Source organism: Parambassis ranga, chromosome 24, assembly GCF_900634625.1.
Source record: "Parambassis ranga chromosome 24, fParRan2.1, whole genome shotgun sequence".
Taxonomy (NCBI): domain Eukaryota; kingdom Metazoa; phylum Chordata; class Actinopteri; family Ambassidae; genus Parambassis; species Parambassis ranga.
The window spans coordinates 5,651,639-5,672,845 of NC_041043.1; the positions used below are offsets into that span (position 1 = coordinate 5,651,639).

The 21,207-nt window shown below is 38.2% G+C and overlaps 1 protein-coding gene across 3 annotated transcripts in view; it reads right to left on the reverse strand.

Annotated features, from left to right (window-relative positions):
- The window catches only part of fig4a (FIG4 phosphoinositide 5-phosphatase a), a 33,858-nt gene extending 14,141 nt beyond the window's left edge, over window positions 1-19,717 (reverse strand). For 2 of the 3 annotated variants that reach the window (XM_028396687.1, XM_028396686.1), the window contains exons 1-16: window positions 19,511-19,717; window positions 19,260-19,374; window positions 17,528-17,626; window positions 16,295-16,418; window positions 13,088-13,244; window positions 12,841-12,891; window positions 12,330-12,493; window positions 11,330-11,458; window positions 10,151-10,251; window positions 9,349-9,511; window positions 7,372-7,469; window positions 5,174-5,307; window positions 4,798-4,914; window positions 3,580-3,625; window positions 2,946-3,094; window positions 2,601-2,767 (exon numbers count right to left, since the gene is read on the reverse strand). In XM_028396687.1, the coding sequence (XP_028252488.1) occupies window positions 2,601-2,767; window positions 2,946-3,094; window positions 3,580-3,625; window positions 4,798-4,914; window positions 5,174-5,307; window positions 7,372-7,469; window positions 9,349-9,511; window positions 10,151-10,251; window positions 11,330-11,458; window positions 12,330-12,493; window positions 12,841-12,891; window positions 13,088-13,244; window positions 16,295-16,418; window positions 17,528-17,626; window positions 19,260-19,322 (1,762 nt within the window). In that variant the 5' untranslated portion in view covers window positions 19,323-19,374; window positions 19,511-19,717. Of the gene's footprint in view, window positions 1-2,600; window positions 2,768-2,945; window positions 3,095-3,579; window positions 3,626-4,797; window positions 4,915-5,173; window positions 5,308-7,371; window positions 7,470-9,348; window positions 9,512-10,150; window positions 10,252-11,329; window positions 11,459-12,329; window positions 12,494-12,840; window positions 12,892-13,087; window positions 13,245-14,731; window positions 14,789-16,294; window positions 16,419-17,527; window positions 17,627-19,259; window positions 19,375-19,510 lie in introns of those variants that run through there. The other variant, XM_028396688.1, reaches the window with a different exon arrangement.
- Window positions 19,718-21,207: the final 1,490 nt, after the last annotated feature.

The window sequence follows — 21,207 nt, forward strand, 5'->3', positions numbered from 1 at the left end:
GAGGATGAAAGTACACTGTTCAAAATTCTTTTTTCAAGGAGAAATACCAAATATTCCCAATACAATCAACCGAAATAAGACATTTCAGACATTTTCACTTAGTCTTCACTAAGTTATTGGAAAATAAAACTTTGTTATTCTGCTGCACGTAAAGGTGTCCTTCACGTGACACCAGTGTCACTGCCTTTATTTAACTGGTTACCTAAAATCTGAAGGTGACTTATTATGGTTGATGAAGAAATATAATTAAAGGTTGAAATGTGTAAGAAAAATCACATTTTTCCTCACAAAAGGAGGTATGGACTCAATATCTGGTCCTGTAAAATCACGCCAGTGCAGTTTACACAGTTCAGTCTTCACAAGGAATGGTTCACACTTTCACACACATGACTACCAGCGCACCACCTCATGCTTGGCTCTGGGTGTCTGCTGATAATCTGTGTTTAGTGTGTGGCACGTGTTTTGCATGCTGCCCAGTTTGGACCCATTTAATCCATTTCGTAGATATGAAGCCAACTGCATGCAGCTCCAACGGCAGATAATTAGAAGCTAAATTGGCTTCCATTAAAGCCCGTCACCAAGACTTTTCTCTAGGTAATATTCAGCCAGAGATTCATTCAATACATCACCTGATAAAGAGTTATGGATCATCTGTGAGCATAATATACTCCCTGACAAGAAGATCTGTCTTGCATGATGCATTATGAATGAATGTACACTTCTGTGAAATGAGTCTGTTCATTTTATCTCAACACAGCTGCGAGTCAGGAGTCTGCAAAGCATTTGGCAGGATGTTCTGCTTATTTGTGTCTTTGCAATACGTCTGTGAGTCAAGGTGCTTGGCAATGATGTCAAAGTATGTGTCATTTAAGGGAAGGAATACAATGGTGTATTTTTCCAAACATGCTATTAAAAACCATTTCTCTATAAACAAGGACGTACAATGGAAAATAAAAGCATACCTATTTGTTTGCTGCCCGGTTCACTGGATAGTACATAATAATAACAACAACCCTCCAGGCCTAAATAAGCTGTCAAGGCTTAAATCAGAAAAAAGCTACGATCTATAGCATCCAGCCATCCACATAGCTGAACTTTAACTAGAGCAGTAAGTACGTTTTTAGAGAGATTTTGCTTTTTGTACCAGTTGTTAACATGTTTTAAACGCGAACCAGCCCCGAGTGGCCATTACAACTTTCATCAGAAGACTAACACACAGAACTTTGCTGCAAAGAGTACGACGTGTTAAAAGCCAGAAAATCTAGATGTACCTGTAGATGAAAGAGCCTTGTCACTTACTCGTCTGATCAATAATTCTGTTCTGGACGGTGTGCTTTACCTCTTTGAAACCAAATAGAAAGAAACTACAAACCGCAGGAATGATAAAGACTAGTGTCTTGTTATATATTTTACATGATAAAGCTCCATAATTGCAACTTTAGAGGGAAAGAAGAACAAGTTGACCCAAATGTACTGTTTGAAATTTTCTTGTCCATGCCTTGAAATGAGAACAGATTGGTTCCTTTAGGATTCTGTACTACAGTTTTACTGCTTCTACTAGTTGGAAATGAGAGGTCATCCCTCATTAACTTAAAAGCCTTTGTTAAATATACAATTTAACAAAGGCTTTTAAATTAACATTTTTTTTCTTTCTTTTTGACAATTCTTGTGCTGCAGATGGCTCAAATTAGACTTAAGCATCACTGTTGTGATCAGTCATTAAAGCTAGAAGAGTCTAAGTCTATAAAAAGGTTTATGCTCTTAGAAGTGGACAGGCTGACAGCAGACAGCGGTTTGTCTACAGCAGAAGGCAGTTTCGCTTCTTGTGGTCTTAAATAGTCAAACAGCAACAGTCAACCTGGTCAGCCTGAAATCATGAAGACCTGTTATAGGTCACCAGGCGGGGTTTGTTGAACACTGAGTACTTGTGTGCATGGTAGTCTCCCTGTGTGTCTGCAATGTATGAGCCTCTCACACTTGACATTTCTCTCTGAATAAACAATCTGCTACTTCCCTGCCTCTTCTCTCCCTCCAACCAATGATCCCCTTTTTTCAAAATTAAGTGAATGACGTGAGTCAAGAAGCAAAGAAGGGGAGCGGAGGTCGACTTAGTAGGTCAAGTAGTGCAGCTCTGTTACTGCTGGCATAAAACACAAAGTCTCTTCATTAATTCTAGGGCAGTCACCTGTGTGTTGTGTAAACATTTAAGATCAAGAAAACCTTTTCTTAATAAATACAATACACAAAAGAGTTAAAACAAGAGTAGGATACAGCATAGAAGTATTGTTGAAAATGATCATTAATCTGAACCACTGAGCCACTTCTGACAGCAACAAATTAGCAATTACATCTTGAATCCTAAATGGTTGCAAGTTGTAAGCTGTATAAAAGAAGCAGGTGAAGCCATTGTGACATCAGCCAACAGCTTGTGGACAACTGTTCTAAGTCACTTTGACTGTCGTAATTAGAGCCATATTTAGTGAGCACCTGAGCTGTTGAAATGTGGAAATATATTTATACCACCTCATATATCAAAGGGTCAATGTTTATATGAAGGGTCATGTTTGAATATCTGGAATGTACCTGCAAGTGTCACACACCTGAGAAAGCGTTGCTGTAGTACCGAGACAGTGTCTGCATGATGTCTTTGGAGTGCTGCGTCCAGGGTGCGATCTTGCGGTAGGTCTTGACCCTGTGGACCAACTGAGAGCCACCATACTGCAGTGACAGAGTGTCTCCATGGTCTTCATACAGCTCCTCAAACAGCCTAAAAAACACACAATAACACAAAGATCTAGGCTGTTATTGTGTGTGTGTGTGTGTGTCTGTCTGTGTACATTAAATAGAGTTGCAGAAACAATTTAAGTGTCCTTGCAGAAGTTAAAAGTCTACAGAGGGCACAGAATCCAAAATAAAATAATAAGACATTTTTTAACACACAATACCTCACACAGTCGGTATCAAACTGGAGCTTGGGCTTGTCGATCATTCCCAGTGCATAAAGCTGATAAGCCAGCGCGCACTTGCCCACCATGAACTGGGCGGTGTTGGTGCGGTCTAGACAATCCACACAGTTGGTCCGCAACACACCCGTCTACAACGACAAAGAGATATCGACTAATAGCTAAAAAGCCTGCACAAATTTTGGAAGAGCAATATTTTGATATCAAAAATTAGCTAGAAATGTATATGTCTTAATTTTACAATGATCTGTTTTATTTAGGTCTTATGTTGTTACATATTTGAAAGCTTTACTCATATTTATTGATCAAGCTGTCAAAAAACTTACCACTACATACAATAAACATAATTTAAGATGCATTACTTAGAGAAAGCTGCTGCTTATAGAATCAAGGATACTATATGACCTCCCATTGGGCACAGACTCTACTGACCTAGTTTTGCCATTACAGCTGATTAATGGTAACAATCTCTCAAGTAATTACACACACAAAAAAATTCCTTGGCCTAAAAGTCTCAATGGCAGAATCTGACATACCTCTGTCACCATCATCTGTACAAACACTGAAGCAAAAACCAACCTTTACACCATCCATGTTTTTATGCTGGATGACATACCTGCACTCGACCACTGGATGTGATGTGTCCACCCAAATCTCCCCACCTTTAAAGATTGACATGTACATTTATCAGCTATGTGGAAAAAATAAATCCAAATGTACACTTATTATGTCATTGTATTTAACCACAATTACTGTCACAATCTATTTCAAGGTTGAACATGATCGAAAAGAGGCAAAAACACAACAACACAAAAAACACAGCCAACACAGCTAACCATTAAAACTGCAAGTTAGAGCTATTCATCGAAGTTAGGTAATTTTGCAATTTTATAAGCACAGAAAATCGACAAATGTGTACTTCATGGTGCAATTCAAACAGGTTCAGGTCTCATACACAGTACATATTTCTTAAATAAAGATCTGATGTGGTTCTATTCTTAAGAAAGTCTCACTTTGGGTTATGTTTTTATTAGTTACTCTGCTCACTCCCTTCATTAACAATTTATTTTTTAAGTGTTTTCCTAAAATAAATAACAAAATTACACACTGTGAAGAAAAACTGTCTGTTTATCAGGGGAAGCTCTAAAAACAATCAATATGTGCAGGAACTCTGTGGCCTGGCTGATATCAATAAGCAACCAAAGTTAAACTCTAGAGTAAATAATAAAAAAAAAAGAATAAAATTGTTATTATTATTTGTAATTACTCTGTGTGATGAAGGCAGCAGGTGCCATAATTATTTGCACATGTGCACATATGAAGGTTGGGTTTGTGTGTGCATGAGTGCACTGTCCAATGCAAAAGAAAGGGTGATAAATACTGGCTGCGGCATGGTCGACAGGTTATGTAACAGAATGGTAATGTCGAGTGAAAGTGATTAAAAGGCGCAGACAATGGAAGAGCCGGGCCCTAAGTACATGCACGGCAATCTACTCAGCTCGTTAGCAGAAATCTCTCTGTAATACAACTGCCATCAGGCATAATTCCCATTAAGAATTCATATCTGGAGAGTCTTGAAAAATAAGCAGTGTCGATTGTGTGTGATTGTGAATATGTATGAAGACAAAAAAAGGGATAGAACACTTAAATCTATGTAAATGTGGAAAAGATGATGGTGTGGTCCAGCACATGGTTCCTTTTAACAGTTCTCTAAATTTTGTTTGGCTTTATATTGAAGCATATAATTTCCACAAGTTTTAACATTAATCCAACAGTCTGTGTGTCTTAGTTCTTAGAGTTTTTACGGGGAAAAAGAACAACAGTAACATCTCACCTGTCATCTGGTCTGAGGGTGTGACTGTAGAAGTCGGAGCGATTAATAAAGAAACCTGTCCGCTTGACCACGTTTTCTGCAATCATACTCAAACGGTCCAGAACATTGCACAACTTGCTGAAAATAAAGAGAAACAGCAAGGTAAGGAGGTTGTTTTCTGTTTATGCAGCCTTACATCAAGATGACATTGATAAACTTCTATGATGAAGGTCTCCGGCTTCTGTCAAATGCCACTAACTCAAGTTAAGCTGGGCCTGATTATCAGTGACTGTAAGGTAAAATGGTGTTTACCTTTTCTTTTATCATGTTCTCTTATTATTTACTACTGTCTTAAAAAAAACTGATGTACTGTAGACTACTCCCTACTCCCTATTACCTCTTGGTGTAGCGGGCCATGTCCCAGGCAATGTAGTCGATGCAGTGGTCTGGAGGCAGGAACTGATTAAGGTTGATCACAGCTGGGTATAGCTCTTCACTCAGAATCTTCTCATGCTTCCTTTTTTCACGTTTCTGTACCACAACAAAAAGGGATTATTTAAGTTAAATTAATCATCAAAGACACCATTATATTTAGGCACTGTTCATGTATTGAACAGTCTGTATAGACTTCCTAGTGCTAAAAAAATGATGACATGAAATCATGACATCCATGATGACATGAGTCAAAAAGGACTTGTGACAGGTGCTGTTTTTCTCTATGGTGACCCTTTCAATAGTGACCTCAGAGGAACATAAATGAGATGTAGCAGAGAACAGAAGGCAGTTGCTGCAAGTGTGCAATGTGTAGCTTCGGCTGTGTAAGATGTTTCCACACAAGTAGAGAAACAGCATGAAATAGCTGCTGCATTTGAAAAATAAAATGTATATTAGTTGATGGCATATTGTTCGTAGTAAAAAAAAAGAGTGCTTTGTTAAAAATAAATAATTTTGTTCTTAAAAATGCATCCTCCCCCTCACAGACGTCCTCCGTGACCTGCTGTCACCCTGACCATTAAAATAATTTCTCTGTGTACTCCTCTGCTGTGCCTTTACGACTCGGTCTGAAAATGCATCACATCTCCAGTTCACACATCGAGCAAAGGCAAAGCAACAGCACGACCATAGCAAATTAACTGTGCGTTTTCCTCATCCATTCAACAGAGCGTGTCACACGGTCTGCCACATGCATCACACTTTCACTTTATAACCACACTGAATAAAAAAAAGCACACGTGCTGTACGCTGGTATAAACTGGTGCCACAGAGAGAATTATGCTTGGTGATTTAATTGATTGTAGATAAACACTGCAATTATTTGAATGTAGAATTGACAGGTTTTTCCTAATATTATTCTCTTTTGCTTCTGCATGGTTTTGTTCATGGCTGTCTCAAAAAAGACATTTGGATGAATAAAAATACACTATAATTATTATTTTTTCCACGACATTCAAAGCAAATGGACTGTAACAAAGTAAGCAGATTGTGAAATTCATTCACATGCTTGGCCATGTGCTCTGTTACTCTCCCTCTGCACCCTTAATAATACCATATCCCAAAGTTGACAGGGCCACGCTGACCTCAGTAACCACCGTGGAGAGATGGACTGTCATGGTTTAATGGTTTATTGCCAATTCCTTTCTCTTTCTGTCTCTCTGGGATAAGCGCGACGGTGCACTCTGTAGGGGTGGGGGTCCCCTCCCTTGCTCAACACAGTCTGCAGATTTCACATGGCTGCAGCTTGTGTGGACCTCTGAGGTTTGCAATTGGTCCCTTATCTCACAGCTCCCCTTGTGAGTGACAACGTGAGCATGAAATCTAAGCAGTGCATGGCTGTGTGCCCAAAGAAAAACATCCTGATGCTGGTGCACACAAGGAGGAAAAAAGGGGGTGTGGGTATGAGAGTACGACATGTAACATTTTTTAAATTTCATTAAAGATCAATTGGTGATTTTAAAGTAGCAGAAATCCAGGGGTGGCTTCGCATGCATGTCTTCAGTGATATGTTCCCTTATAGCATTGCTGTGTGCATGTTTTTAGAACAATATAAAAGAGAGGAAGATCAATATTCAGGGTAGCTTTTCAACTGGAGGTAATCACCAATGGCTTAGAAATTCTCTCAAGGCCATAATGGCTCCACAGCAACAGCTACCTCCCAATATCAATCAAGTGCTTAGCAAATCACATCCTGCTCTTCAACTATAGATAACAACCTGTTGAGTAATTACACAGGCACGGAACACACTAACATCTGGCTGTTAAATATAAAGTTTACAGACAAAATCCCACAAAAAAATCCTAATAATTATAATAATATATAATTCTGAGGAGTGAGCAATTAAAAATCTAATCAAGAGTAGTCAAAAAGAAGCAAAAGATAATATCATTAACAGATAATCTTTTTTCTCCCAGAACAGTTCAGTCTACTCATCTGAGTGATCCTAACTCAAAGCTGGTAATGAGGGACACCGAGTGCAAAAAGCTAAATCAAACACTGGATAAAGTTCAAAGAGACATTTGCAGAGTGCAGTTCCTCATAATGTTCAGTGCCAGTGTGGAGTCCATATATGCTGTTGTCATATAAAAATGCAATGTTACCTTCACCAGGTTGAGGATGATGATAGGTGACCCAAACCGCTGCAGCATCTGATCAAAATGGAGGGCAGCTACATGGGCATACGGGTCAGCTTGGTCCACTAAAAAATACATAAACATAAGAAGATTTGGTTGATGAGGTCAATGAACGTACGGTATTTTGAAAAAGCTGAAGGTTCTTTAGATGTTTTTTATTCTTATCTATCACAGTAACATTATTAATAGAAGTAAACTATTATTATTAATATGATTATAATCAAATTTATTCATGGCATAGCAATAAATGAAGAACACATCGCTGCAACAGCTGGTCCACGACACAGCATCTTAGCATCACAGGGACGCTCTGGAATCAGAAGAAGAATGAAGCCACTGACAGAAAGTTTTAAAGGCAAAAGGAGGACACCATTTGTGCAGTTTGTCTACAGTCAATACAAAAATATCAATGTCATTATTTTTATAAGAATCCTGCTATGTGTGCTATGCCAGGCTTTGACGCATGACACCACTACGAGCCGGTGGTCCTGCTCTCTCTCTCTAATGCTTCCATTTTCCTTTCTTCTATTCATTATTTTAAAGCCCCATTTATTTTCCATTTCCCACTCATGTGGAGCTGCACACCTGCAGCCTGCTGCCAAATTAAACTAGTGAAGCTGCCAGAAGACAGATTAGAGGAAGTAGGTCAGATCGTGCCTTTGAGAACCAACTCTACCACTTGATTGTAATTCACCTGCACATCTGCTCACCTCTCAAAGGAGATAAGAGTTTATGTAAAGAGTTTATGTACCTTGGTAATGGAGTGTTGAAGGAAAATCTTCCATTAAGGTAATTTCCTTGACCCACCATGACATTTGTCTACTTCAGAGTGGCCATCAGCACACTATTAACTATGAGATCTGACTGTCTTGGGCAGTTCTAGACAGCTACGACTGTGCGCTGACTGTGCAAACACTGCCACGTCTTTGACCTAGATTTCTCTAATATATGTCATTCTATGCTGTCAGCATCAAAATTGGATTAATATTACAATTTGTGTTGAGTGTGGATTGATTATCTAACAGGATGTGGGCTACAACATAACAAGTGAGGCTTTGTCAGTTGTCAGCACAAGTCTGAAGACGACGGAAAAATAGTATTTCATTTATTTTTGAATATATATTAACATGTTTATCTATGATATTAACTGACCTTATTACAATTAAATATCATCTGAAAATTGGTTTCTTCATTTGCCCAAATATAACATCTAGAAAAGAAAGTATGCCAGCACCAAGGTCAAACTGCGTCAACCACAGAAAGTCAAACTGATGAAGCGAGGTTTGGGAACATTTGGGAAATGTCAGATAAGGACTGTCTTTAAGGATCAAAGGGTGAGCAGGATGATGAGGTAAGCTGATACACAGAGGGATCCTAGGGACACGCTCAGTGTCTCTCACACAGGTAAATGTCATCTCAGGATGAATTAAAGGGCAAACCAGAGGGAAAAGAGATTATGATTTAATACAGGTATTGTATACATGCAGGTCCTGCTGTATTCCTGTACACACACACACACACACACACAGCAGTCTCCACTGTCATAAGTCTCAGGAACCTGATCACTTCCCTCCGACCCCGTTTTTGTGTATTTATCCTGCTCATATTGAAACAGGACAATAGATACAAAGATGGAAACCAAGAGGGGGTCGTCCTGCTTTTACCTACTTCTTTTTATATGGTATTCTAGATTTATGCCAGTGGTTGAAAAGAAAGGCCTGGGCATAAATCCATCCTCATATTTTAATACAGTTTTTCTAATTACATCTCTTTCCTCTTCCAACAGGGTTATTTCTGGTTGGAGCAGGCGGGTGTAGATGGGGAAAGGGAAAATAAAAAAACAACTTTTTTTCGTTCTTTTTTTTTTATAAATGATATAGGATAACTATAGCATCAATAATACTAATATACAGAAAGATGTGAGGTTTGAAACAGTGGTCTTACATCGTATTGGGGGTTTTGGCATCATGGTGGAAATGTCCTGGGACCAGTAGAGCGGGACAGAACCTCGCACCTGGACGTATGAGGAGTAACTTCCTGCTGTGAAAGACATGACCGAGGCATCATGAACTATTTGTTCAGTCTCTACCTCATTGGCCACATCCCCCTGGAAAAAATAACACAGATGAAAAATAAGATATAAAAAAATCACTTCAAATGGTTAGAAAGACATGAAGACATGAATACAGAAAGACAAATGGAAATAATAGAGAGATTATTATGACTTATTTTTAAATCATTGATATCATGTTAATCAGCTGATGATCAACGGGTGCTCAAAAAACATGAAGAAGACAGAAATAACTAAATTTGGACGATAGAGGATAAAGGGTTTATATAACAGAAACCTGGGTTAACCATGACCTCAAGGATACAATGGTTTATAAAATATTTTACCAAAATAATGTTTTTAACAAAATGAACAGAAAGCCTTACGCAAACATGTTCATCAGAAAGAATGCGGAATATTTGTTAAAATTAAAGCTACAATTATCTTTACTACACAGTAAAGGAAAATGTGTTTAACCTGATTTCAGTGTAGCTTTCTACATAGGAAGTTCCTCCTTCCTCGCACCACACACCCACACACACACTCATGAATACTCAAGAAAGAAGGAGTGGGTCAAATTAACAAAACTCCCCCCTTCCCTCCCCATGATCAACCTGAGTCATCTCAATCATCCCGGTGGCCCTCAGCTCTGCCTTCACTATCTATTCTTCCCTGTTGCCCCGGCAACTGCCTTACCTCGCAGTTGGCTCCTCTTTTGAGGAAACGGGTCCCAGCAAATTTGCTGGATCGCCTGGCAATGAGTGTGATGTAAACTGGTCGGCCGTAGATCAGAAGCTCTGCAGTTGACGGGTGAAGGAGGAGTAACAATAATACAAAACAGACCACGTCAAACACTGACCTGTATGAACGGACACAAATACATTTTGTGGTGGGCCAGTGACTGAGTGTACTTCACTGCCCTCTCATCTTTTGGAAAATGTTGGCATGCATCTCCTCTTATTGAACCTATCAGTCTTTTCAGACTATCAGAATAACAGCACCAAAGGCCAAACAGTTTCCAGGAATTGTCTGAGCGCCCACACACCATTACTGTGGCAGCATGCTGCATGATAAGAGAGACAACAGTGCTGTTGATGGCAGCCCTGAATAAAACATCCCCTCTAGATTATCACCCTGTTGCATATTACTGCGAACACAAAGGCATTAGAAAGAGGCAAACACAACACAAAGCCTTCACTGTGTAATATGATATGTGCAAAGAAGACATGACAGTAAATGACTGAAAGCCTCAGCCTTCATAAATCTGACCCAGGGCCAGTCAAGCTTCAAGACCCCTCTGCAGCAATACAAGAAAAGCTTTCAAAAAAATTATTAATATAGAGCAATTGCTACATTCCCAGGTATGCAATAAAATCTTTAAAGCAAATAAACTGAATTAAAATGCACAAAGATTAAACCAAATAGATGTAGGCACACAAAACACTGTATGTGTCTTCAATCTAGACCAAAACAAAAACACCTTGCTCATCTGACTTAATATGCACAATGTGCTTTTTCCCCTGCAGATACCAGATGGAGAGATTATAGAAGTTACAAACCTGATTACCATTGCTTAATGCTATCATATGTGTTTTGTTAAAGTTTTGAATACATACTGGCTGACAGCGTGAGCCACGTGCCTGATGAAGGCTGAGCACTGTTCAGTAAGTGATTCTCAGGCTGAGACCAGAAGAGGCTCCATGAAGGACAGAATGATTCAGCTGTGTCTGCTACTCATGCACAGCCAATTTAAATCTCAGGAGTGACAGATGTGTCTCAAGTTACTGTATGACATTAATAAAAATAAAAATAAAATTAATAATAAAAACAACAATGGTCAAACACAAGTGATTTGAAAGGGCTTCAAAAGGATACTGGACTGGCCGCAAAAGCCATGGATTATATACATGAGCCAGTCGTGATGCACTATGTCCTTGACTCTCTCTAGGAGCTTCCCGTTCCACACGTACTTGTAGTACGGCTCGTTCTGGAGACCATAAACCACTGTGGCGGAAAAAATTAGGAACACATAAACCTCCAGATTTTACTGAACTGGGTACAGTCCAAGGTTAGAGAGCAGCACATGGAAAAAATACACCACAGAGAAACAAATCATTTAGAGAGAGTGCAGCTAAAGTAATTACACTATATGACCAAAAGTAAAGGAACAGCATGTGGAACTTTCCACTGGTTGGTGTTTATATGTGGGGAAATATTCATGCTGAATTCAAATAGATCTGCAACTAATAAATGTTTGCGTTACTGACAATGAATCTATTAATGTTAGAGTTGAAGATGTCCTGAGGGTTTCCAGACTAACTGACAAGCTAATAGCTCCATTTATTTACTAGTTGACTTTTAAAGTGAAAAGTCAGGATATAACTTAGAAGATAACTTTGTGTGTTGGTCAGCACACTGTTTGAACATGTCTTGAACATGTCAAAGAAACAATCTTCCTAGTTTGGTATGAAACTTGCCTGACCTCAGGCCCGCCTGATGCCTGACCTCAACACCTTTCATAAAACTTTACAAATACTTAATGGGCTACATGTGGACACAAACACACTGTTTAGGTCTCCACATACTTCTGTCCATATAGTGTATTTACACTTGTTTCAATACAAAAAAACACAATGTATTTTAGTTTTGGCAAATATAATAATCATATATCAGAACTGAAACAGAATAATAATCTTACTGTGGCTAACATTGGGCCCATAAATGATAACATACCATGAAAAACTGAAAATTAACTGAGAGGTTCCAGATTTCTTCTTATTCACAAATTATGTAAGGCTTCCCTGCATAATTTCTAAGATCTTATCCCCATAACCGATTCCGCTAAAGAAACTAAAGAAAGGTTGGGCAACCTCACCTTGTGTAGGCAAACCCTCATCTTCAAAGATGTCAAAGCTGTCCTGTTTGCTCTGTGTGTGCACCTCTTCCTCAGCAGAGGGAGCTGCTGACGACCACAGTTCAAAAGGTCTTTGCAGCAAAGTCAGGTTGTGCTGCAGTGAGTGGCTGAGGTCATAACTGTAGCTGCAGGGCACAAATGTCATATGAAACAAGTACAGGCTGTCCTGCCTTTCAATACTAAGTCTAAGACTTTTGTAAAATCACAAAAATAATGACAATCTTTGTGTTGAAAAAATCCAAGCCAGCATTGTGAAGACACATATCAAATGTGTGCCAATGTAATACAAATTTGTAAATGTAATAAAAAGATTATACATTACAGACTATATTAGAATATATATAATTCTATATAGATTCTATATATAATAGAATATATTAGAATATATATAGTATACGTATATTGTCTACATAGTAATATGCCATTGTATGCTTTCGTGGCATCGAGAATTTAAACTGAGAATGGGTCTTACCTAAAGTAGAAGTTGCTGGAAAGATCCACATTCTGAAAGATCCGCACATATCTGCAAAGGAAAAACAGACATTTTTGAATTTTTGTGTTTATACAATGAACCTTTCCTCTGGAATATCAGGTATCTATAAAGTGCCACAGCTTCAGCACAGGTGAAGAATCGGACTCTTTCCCTGAGTGATTCTGAGCTAAATGTGTTAAATGTTACCTGTGTGAGTAGGTAAAATGTGAGAGAATGAGATAAATACCTGGCTTCATCAGGATGTGTAACTCTGACAGAGTCATTGGGGATGTAGATCATGGTTGTGTCTTCAATTTTGTAAATGGAGTGGCCACCGATATCTGCCATCTTTCTACGTTTAGTGATCAGCACAATGTAGTAACCCTCGAGGAAGCGTACAAACCCTATGAAGAAGAAAAAAATGTATTTGATTATTTAAATTTAAAACGTTGTCCCACCCAACCACTGACACATTCATGTTAAAAAAAGGAAATGTGCTCAGCTGCAACTTGGAGGTGGATAATAAGTGTCTCCTATTTCAAAATATACACAATCCATTTAGGCTGGCCTAGACAGTACAATACAGCTGCTCTGTTTGTTTAATGAACGGTTGGAGTCTGACGTGCACCTTATTGTTATAAGTATAATCAGACAAGTTATGTATCAAAGCAATTCTACAATTGAACAAGTGTCCTCCTGATACATTTGGTATAATAGGGCACTGACAAGGTAAACAAGGTTACATTTTTTTGTCATAGAAAACATGATTCTGCCCTCCTAGAAGGAACAACTTCACTCTCAACACTGCATCACAGCATCATAATAACATTATTTTATGTGCAGACTGCGGCTGGTCACCACAGATGAGCACTTGGCAGCTCCTGATATTGCAGTATCCCTCTGAATAAAGTTCATGTGAACAATCAGCTATTGCAAAACAGTCTAATAAAAACTCTAATCAGTCACTCACTTTGACACTTGAAAAAAATATACATGTGAACAGCTGATAGCAACAACAGAGAGTATACAAAGCTACTTCACACTTGGCAATGATAAGCTTGAGATTGGAAGGAGCTGCAGTCAGCAGCAACACTCCCAGCAGGTAGCCTGATGGGTCTGATTTAGGGAGGTTTCTGAATGAGGAGGTTGAGGTCACTGTGATTTCCATGTTTGTCTGAAAGTCTGCCAGCCAACAAAGCAGGCCTCACATAATTTGTTCTATGATTCATGGGCATTTTATCTGTACAGTTTAAAGGAAGTTTCCAAATTTGGTGAAGCAAAGACTGACAATTCTTGTATTAGTTCACTGAGCTTGTTCCCACAGGACATGGGTCAGACTGACAGCACCAGCAAATGAAAGTGAATAAAAATATACTTACAATAACAGGCCTCATTATATACTGTAATAAGAAAGTTGCCAGGCAGGATACAGTGTACCGTACATGGCTTTTTAAACACAAAGATAGCAGCTTGTGAACAAAGGCAACATTGGGGGGGGGGGGGGGGGGGACGTAATTTACTTAAGCAGACGTCAAAGTCAGAATCCGTCTGTGTCAGTGTGACCGGCACATCTGTATGGTACACTATTTCAGAATCAAAGATGCACTGTACACACACTGTGAATTTCTTCTGTGGGAGACTAATAACAGATTCTCTTATCTTTGTACACATTTAGCAGAATTTGTAGCGATGCTGGTAGTGTGGCTTTATGAAGGCCAGTTAGTGAGTATCCACAAGTTTGTCTATAGATAACAATGATACTCACATTAGTAGTTTTGAGTACAATATCTTTACAGACACTGTCATTTAATTCACAGAACAATTTGGCTTGAAGTTATAACTAATCATCAGTGTCAGCTTACACTTTTTTGACAGATAGATGCTATCTTACATCACTAGCCACTTGCTTAGATGAGCCATCTCTGCTTCACTGAAGCTCCACTGATCTCCCTAGGCTCCCTGTTTGGAAACACCACAGTTATTAAGACACCATTCTTATTAGAGGGACTGGAAATAAAAATTAGAAGCCAGTTTGTATAGCCTCACCTGTCCTCATGGGGAGAATAAAAATAATAAAAAGATAAATAAATAATCATGCACTGTTATAAGGTCAATGCATGTGCATATTATAACTATGGTCCTTAGTGATGACATTAATTTGATTCTGGATCAAATTTGTAAGAAACACTTTAGATGAGTAGAAAATGTAGATTTCAAACAAAACACAAATGCACACTTCTGTGACAGACATATGATCAAGGATCAATAATAATATAATATATAAGCAGACAGAAAAAATACATTCAACTATTCTGCCTCGTATAATGCAAAATGTAGGTCACTGGACTGATCATGCAGTGCATATATGAACACCACGACTTTTCCACACAAGTGCTTCACATAACAAAGAAGGCTCAGAGTAGCTAATCATGTTTTCTGTTATACAAACATCTCATACAAAAAAGCGTTCTTTCAGAGAAAAGAGCAGAGAAAAAGAACAGGGCTCACTGCTTCATGAATCGGATCGACAAAAGCCCAGAAAGAAGATGCTATAAATGACAAAGCTGATGATAGCACTAAGTTCTAATTATTGTATGACCATTGGTCAATGTACAACATATATAGAAACTGGTAATTAGTGACACAGTTTTTGATTCAATGCCCGGCCTTTTCATGGAAACATGAATCCATTAAAATCTGTTTTGTTTTAGTAAAGTTTTTAGTTTTTTCCCTTTTTTATATAACTCAGTGTGCATCAAACTCCTTGCAAAAGGAATTCACACATTCCATAAAACAGGCTAAAGCAACACAGAACTTGGTTTAGAGGAAAAAACCTAAAAGATGTTTGTAAGAACTTCAGAAACACAATTGTTCAGAAAAAAATTCTAAAATAGTAACACATTATTTAGATTAAGTAGCTGTTAATTATTCTATTGGTATCAACTGCTCTCACTGCAAAAGGAGGGAGACAACTATATTTCAGTAGAGCTTCAATTTATAGCTGTCTATAGCTGCCTTTTAATTGAGATATCTACAAAACGATATGAAATAAACTGAATTTTATAAATGAATTGTAACAATGAAACCGTTAATAACGCTTCACAGGCTCTCCAACAAGTGTCTTATCAGCACATTTTGTGTAAAAGTAAAGGGAATTAAATACAAATGCAGAAAGCTCCCTGTTGCTCCTGAACACCATGATGGCCATGATTTGAAATTTGGACATTAAGAGCAGACAGTGGTAACGGCTGTATTTTTGTGAATATATGGTAAAAAAAAAATTGGTATTATCATGCCAGGTGTTCCTTTTATTTTACGGTTTCCATTCACTGCACTTAAAAGGCAAAACCAGGTCAGGTAACACTTTGGAGATGAGGTACATGTGGCCGTCGTCGTCCCCTGAATTGGCTGTTGCTATGCCAGTGAGAAGGAGAGTGACGGAGAGTACACTCACCCACAATGCCAAAGGCTGAGACGGCTCTGGACAGGCCCGAGGAACCCTTTTGGCCAATCTTTGTGCGGTTTCCCAGATCCAGGCGGCCCAACAACTCCCGTACCTCTTGCTGGTTGTACACATGCTGCAAAGAAAAACCCCAAGAACAAGAGTGAATTATTATTTATTTCAAAGAAAACATTCCTGATTGTGAACGGCTAATTTTTTAACTAACTTCATTCAGGGCTCTTTAGACTTGTACAAACAAAGTATTTTCTGAGCTACAGTTCAGTCCACCAGACAAGTTGCAGATTTGCTGTCAGAGTGAAATCGACGTTTTTGTGTCATGCTACATTAATTTATCCAATTAAAAATTAGTGTGAAATGTAATTAAAATTAGTGCATAATACCTGAATGATAGTGTCTATTGACAACCATATTTTAAGCAGATCATCCATAAATACAATTTATATTTGTGCCATATGTGAAGACATTCCTTCTAGGAGCTCCTGAGATTTCAGGTTTAGGAATTAAGGTCAAAACCCAATTTTCCGAGATACATCAGTTCATTCTAAATCTAAGTGGACATTTAAAGAAATTCACTCAAGAATAAGATATTAATAATAATACTTAAGATATAGTGTTTACAAGGGCAGGATGGCTGACCATACTGTGTCCCATAATGACTGACACTATAGACATTAAAAAGGTAGTGACATGTGCAGCTAGGTACATGTGTATTTATGAGAGAATTTCTCTTTTTTATTTAAATGCAGCTGATCCATAAAAATAATTATTTTGCATCTTCTGCTTTCAGTAAAACTTTGATGCAGCTGGTGTGAAGTGTGAGCATCCCAAAGCCTTATCTCCAGCACATTACCACAGTCTCAAGGATCAACACACTGTAGTGTGACATGAAAAGAACAGCAAACACAGTTTCCAGAGGTCAGTGTAAATCTGCTGGAATGAGTGCGTGGGGTGATGGATATGTATTCATGGATACTTCATAATAACATACATCATGTTCATAATCACCCACAACATGAACAACAAACAAATCAACTACCAGCTCATGGATAATGGCAATGAACAAGCACTCAGGAAAAACTCAGCAGTCCCCAGCTATGTTGTCATTGGCAATATACTTGTGACAGTGTGAGTGATTGTAGAATTTTCCCCCTGAGGCTTACTGTACTGCATTACATAAGCATACACAATGGCACTGTACTAGCCTAGTGCAAACTGGCTGCTTACCTTATCATCAATTATGACCAGGTCTTTGGGTTCTGTGCGGTCAATCTTTAGGACTCGGTGTTTGGTCTGGGCTTGATTGCTCCCAACCAAAAAATATCTCTGAAAAGGAAAATAATTTCATGATTGTATGAAAGGTTACAGTTCCATTGGTACAGACTGGTGGAGGAAGTGCTTTTGCAATGAGGGACTTCAAAAGCTGGGATATGTGAGAGTCTATTCAATAGTGTATATATGACATGGATAACTTTACATCTATGAAGGAACCAAAAATGCATGGTATATTTATGTTTCAGAGAGACATATAAAGTCCTAGTTTATTTCAGGAAGACAAAGCTAAATCACACTCTGCATGAATTACAATATGACTGCCTGCAGCAGCAACTGGACTCATGTGGCTGCTCCTCCAAGCTGGTCTGCAGTTTTGGTGGGGAATACAGGTTTGTATGTGGTTAAGGAGAGCAGAGGGGCAGCAGAACATCTTCAAGGAAAAATCATTATCAGCAATCCATTTTTCTGTGGAAACAATCAGTGTCTAATTTATCTGACAACTTTTAAGGGGATTCTTTTATAATTTATCCAAAAATGCTCATCTAGTCTTTGACGACACATAGAGTGGATGTTTTGATATTTTAGGTTTCTATACTACAGCAAAGTCTCACTTTCTTTAAGCCTAGTGTGCAACATTTTCTCTCCTAGATAAGAAACCAAAGTAGGAATAAATGTAGTTTGTGTAATTACAAAAGATATCAAATGACCAATATAACAATATATAATGGAAATAGTGTGTACAGTCCAGAGAACATGTGGCACAGCAAATCCGAAGGTTACATCATAATATGTTCTTTGTCAAGGTTTGTGTCTTCTTTGCAATTCTTTTTTTTCCCCAAGTCATTATTTTTCTCATACTGGGTTGCAAAATGGCCGTGGATTTTGAGTCAACTAAAGAGCGTTAAATTGGAACACCATGTGTCAGTACAGTCCGAAATCATTAGAGCCATTTTGTCCTGTTCCACACTTCCCAGTATTCTATGGAGTTTTCTTTGTCCACTGATACGACAGTCTGTGTCCAGACTCCAAAGAGTTAGAAATTATAACACCTCAACTGCCGTCGAATTTGTATTGTCTAAAAGTTTGTCACCTAGCCTCAGCCTCTCTGTTTGCACCTGTATTTACTGAAAAATACATGTAGCCAATAAACTTGGATAATAAGCACAACAGCTTGTCTCTTGTTTATGTTTGTACAGATCAATACCAAAAGGTGTACAACAAAAGTAATCAAATAATGATACAGATTCTTACAGATTACTGCAGGGATGTCAAGTCCCTATGCTGGGCATACAGGATCATCACAAACAGGGCTTTGCTGCCACCTAATGTTTACATACAATCCCGTCAGCAGCTCTCTAGTGTTAATTTTCTTACTTCTTACTTTCTTACTAATAAATCCATCACTGATGTTCATATTTAATCACAAATGGTTGTTTTGATTTAACAGTGGTGCCACTGTGTCATCAGCAAAGTACTTCCTCCAAATCTGGTTGTCCTTGCTCGTTCCTACACCCAGTCTGTACTTTGTGAGGCACCAGTACATTAGAACAAACTAGGCTAGATATTAAAGGTGAGAAAGTACGCAAATAACGGACATGCTCAGTTTGTACTAAGTAGTCAAAAGGGAAGTGAGATGTAAGTGCAGCGTGTAACAGGTTAATTAGAGGAGTAGTGTCAGACTTACTGCTCTGGTTTCATACAGAACCATCCTCTGAAGCCCACTGATGATGGCTGCTGACTGAGGCATCTTTATTCCTTTTTTCTCCTGCTGTCACAATCCAGAAGCGACAACAGAAGAGCTGCACGGCGAAAGAGACGCAATATATATATATATATAGTCCAAAAAGCCGCACCACAATACATAAGAAAAATACACAAAATGTAACTGAAACTAGTAGCTGCTGTGTGTGGGGAGTTTTAGCTAATGTTACTTACCATTAATTTAGCTAGCTAGGTAGCAGTATTGCCCACAAATTCTCTCCAGTGATGATAATACGCATTTCCTTTAGCAGCCCAAACTACTATTTGAATAGTTTAACCTAGCAGCTACATTGAATGCGCCTTTATCCTCGTTCTTCAGAATGTTCAGCTAACATGCAACATGAATTTGTTTAGTCAGGTGACTGTCATGAACTACTTGACTTGTCAGCTGCTACGGTGTCCCGCAGAGTCAAAAAGTACGAAGGACTAAAAATGCGGTTAATAAATTAGAAGCTGTTATTCGAGTGTGTGTGTTTAATTGTTTCCGCACGAGAATCGTTTTCGTTTGCTCATACACGTTCGTGATTAACCCATAAGAACCTACACCCCTTTTTCCTTAAAGGAAAACTATGGGGGAGATAGCGCAGACTAAATAGACCCCAAAGAACACATTTCTGATATTTTTTACAAAATATCGCCCCCTATTGTCAAAGATCTGAAAAGTTACATATATGTCACATTGGGCGTTAAGCGTCCAAGAAAACATGTATATTTGACATAGACATGTGACATTTGACTTCCCCCACCCCAAAAACACTGTCCCCTGGTGTCAAATTGTAACATGACATATGGGTCCTAATGTGTTTCTGGTGCTAGAATTTTATTATAGTCATGTGACAACACTATAGCCTGGATATTATGAAAGTATAGGTTGTCCTGAAAAAGAATATGTATATTACTTGATTGTGCATTACAAGATGATTTTATGAGCAAAACTTCACAAAGAATGCCAGATGAGGAAAAACCTCAAACCTCAATCCTTAGACCTGGAAGGGCAGTGGATAGAGATTTTTATACACTGTACAAATTTGTTTGGTCCTTCACTAATTTGAGGTTTTCTGTTGTGATGAACTGAAATATGAGGTTTGTCTCAGAGGCGAAACATTTTGCCCTTTGAATGCGCACTCAAGTGTTTCAAAGGGTTTCTTACTCTAAGAAACTTTTTTTTTCTTGTGCAAAAATAGTTATAGTTATATAGTTATAGTTATGCCCAGCTCATCTGGGGCATAGGGACTTGATCTATATCACCTGATGACGATTCATCAGACTCACTTGACTCCATATCTTTATTGCTAGACGTCAGGATCTTCAGGGTATTCAGAATTGTCATCTGAGCTATATTCCAATACCTCAAACTCACTGCCATCTCCCTGGATGACTGCTAGTGCATCCTTGATTGTATATAAATTCTTCTTATAGAGAAAATTATGAAATGAATGAATTTGTCTGATTATATTATTTACGATACAGTTTTGTTTCATATTAATTTAATTAATATACCATGTTTGTGGTTTATATTTGTTTGAATATACATTTAATTTAACCGTAGTAAAAGATATCATTGAATTTGCTAATTTAACCGAGCAGTTTATGACTATCTCAGCTAAAAAATACCTTAATGTAACATATATGTTCAACGATTTTTATCTGATTTTTTTCTAAGTGAATTTGTTCAATAAACGTGTTTACAATAGGTTACATGTAATAAAGGATGTGTTATGTCATTAGAATCCCAGTAGATAGAGCCTTTTTAAAATTTGCTGGCTCTGTTGCGTCTGCTAACATGGCACACAGCCATCTTGGAAATGTTGGTGTGTAAACACAAAATCACATGACCGGTCACATGTGATACCAAGATGTTCAGTAGGCGT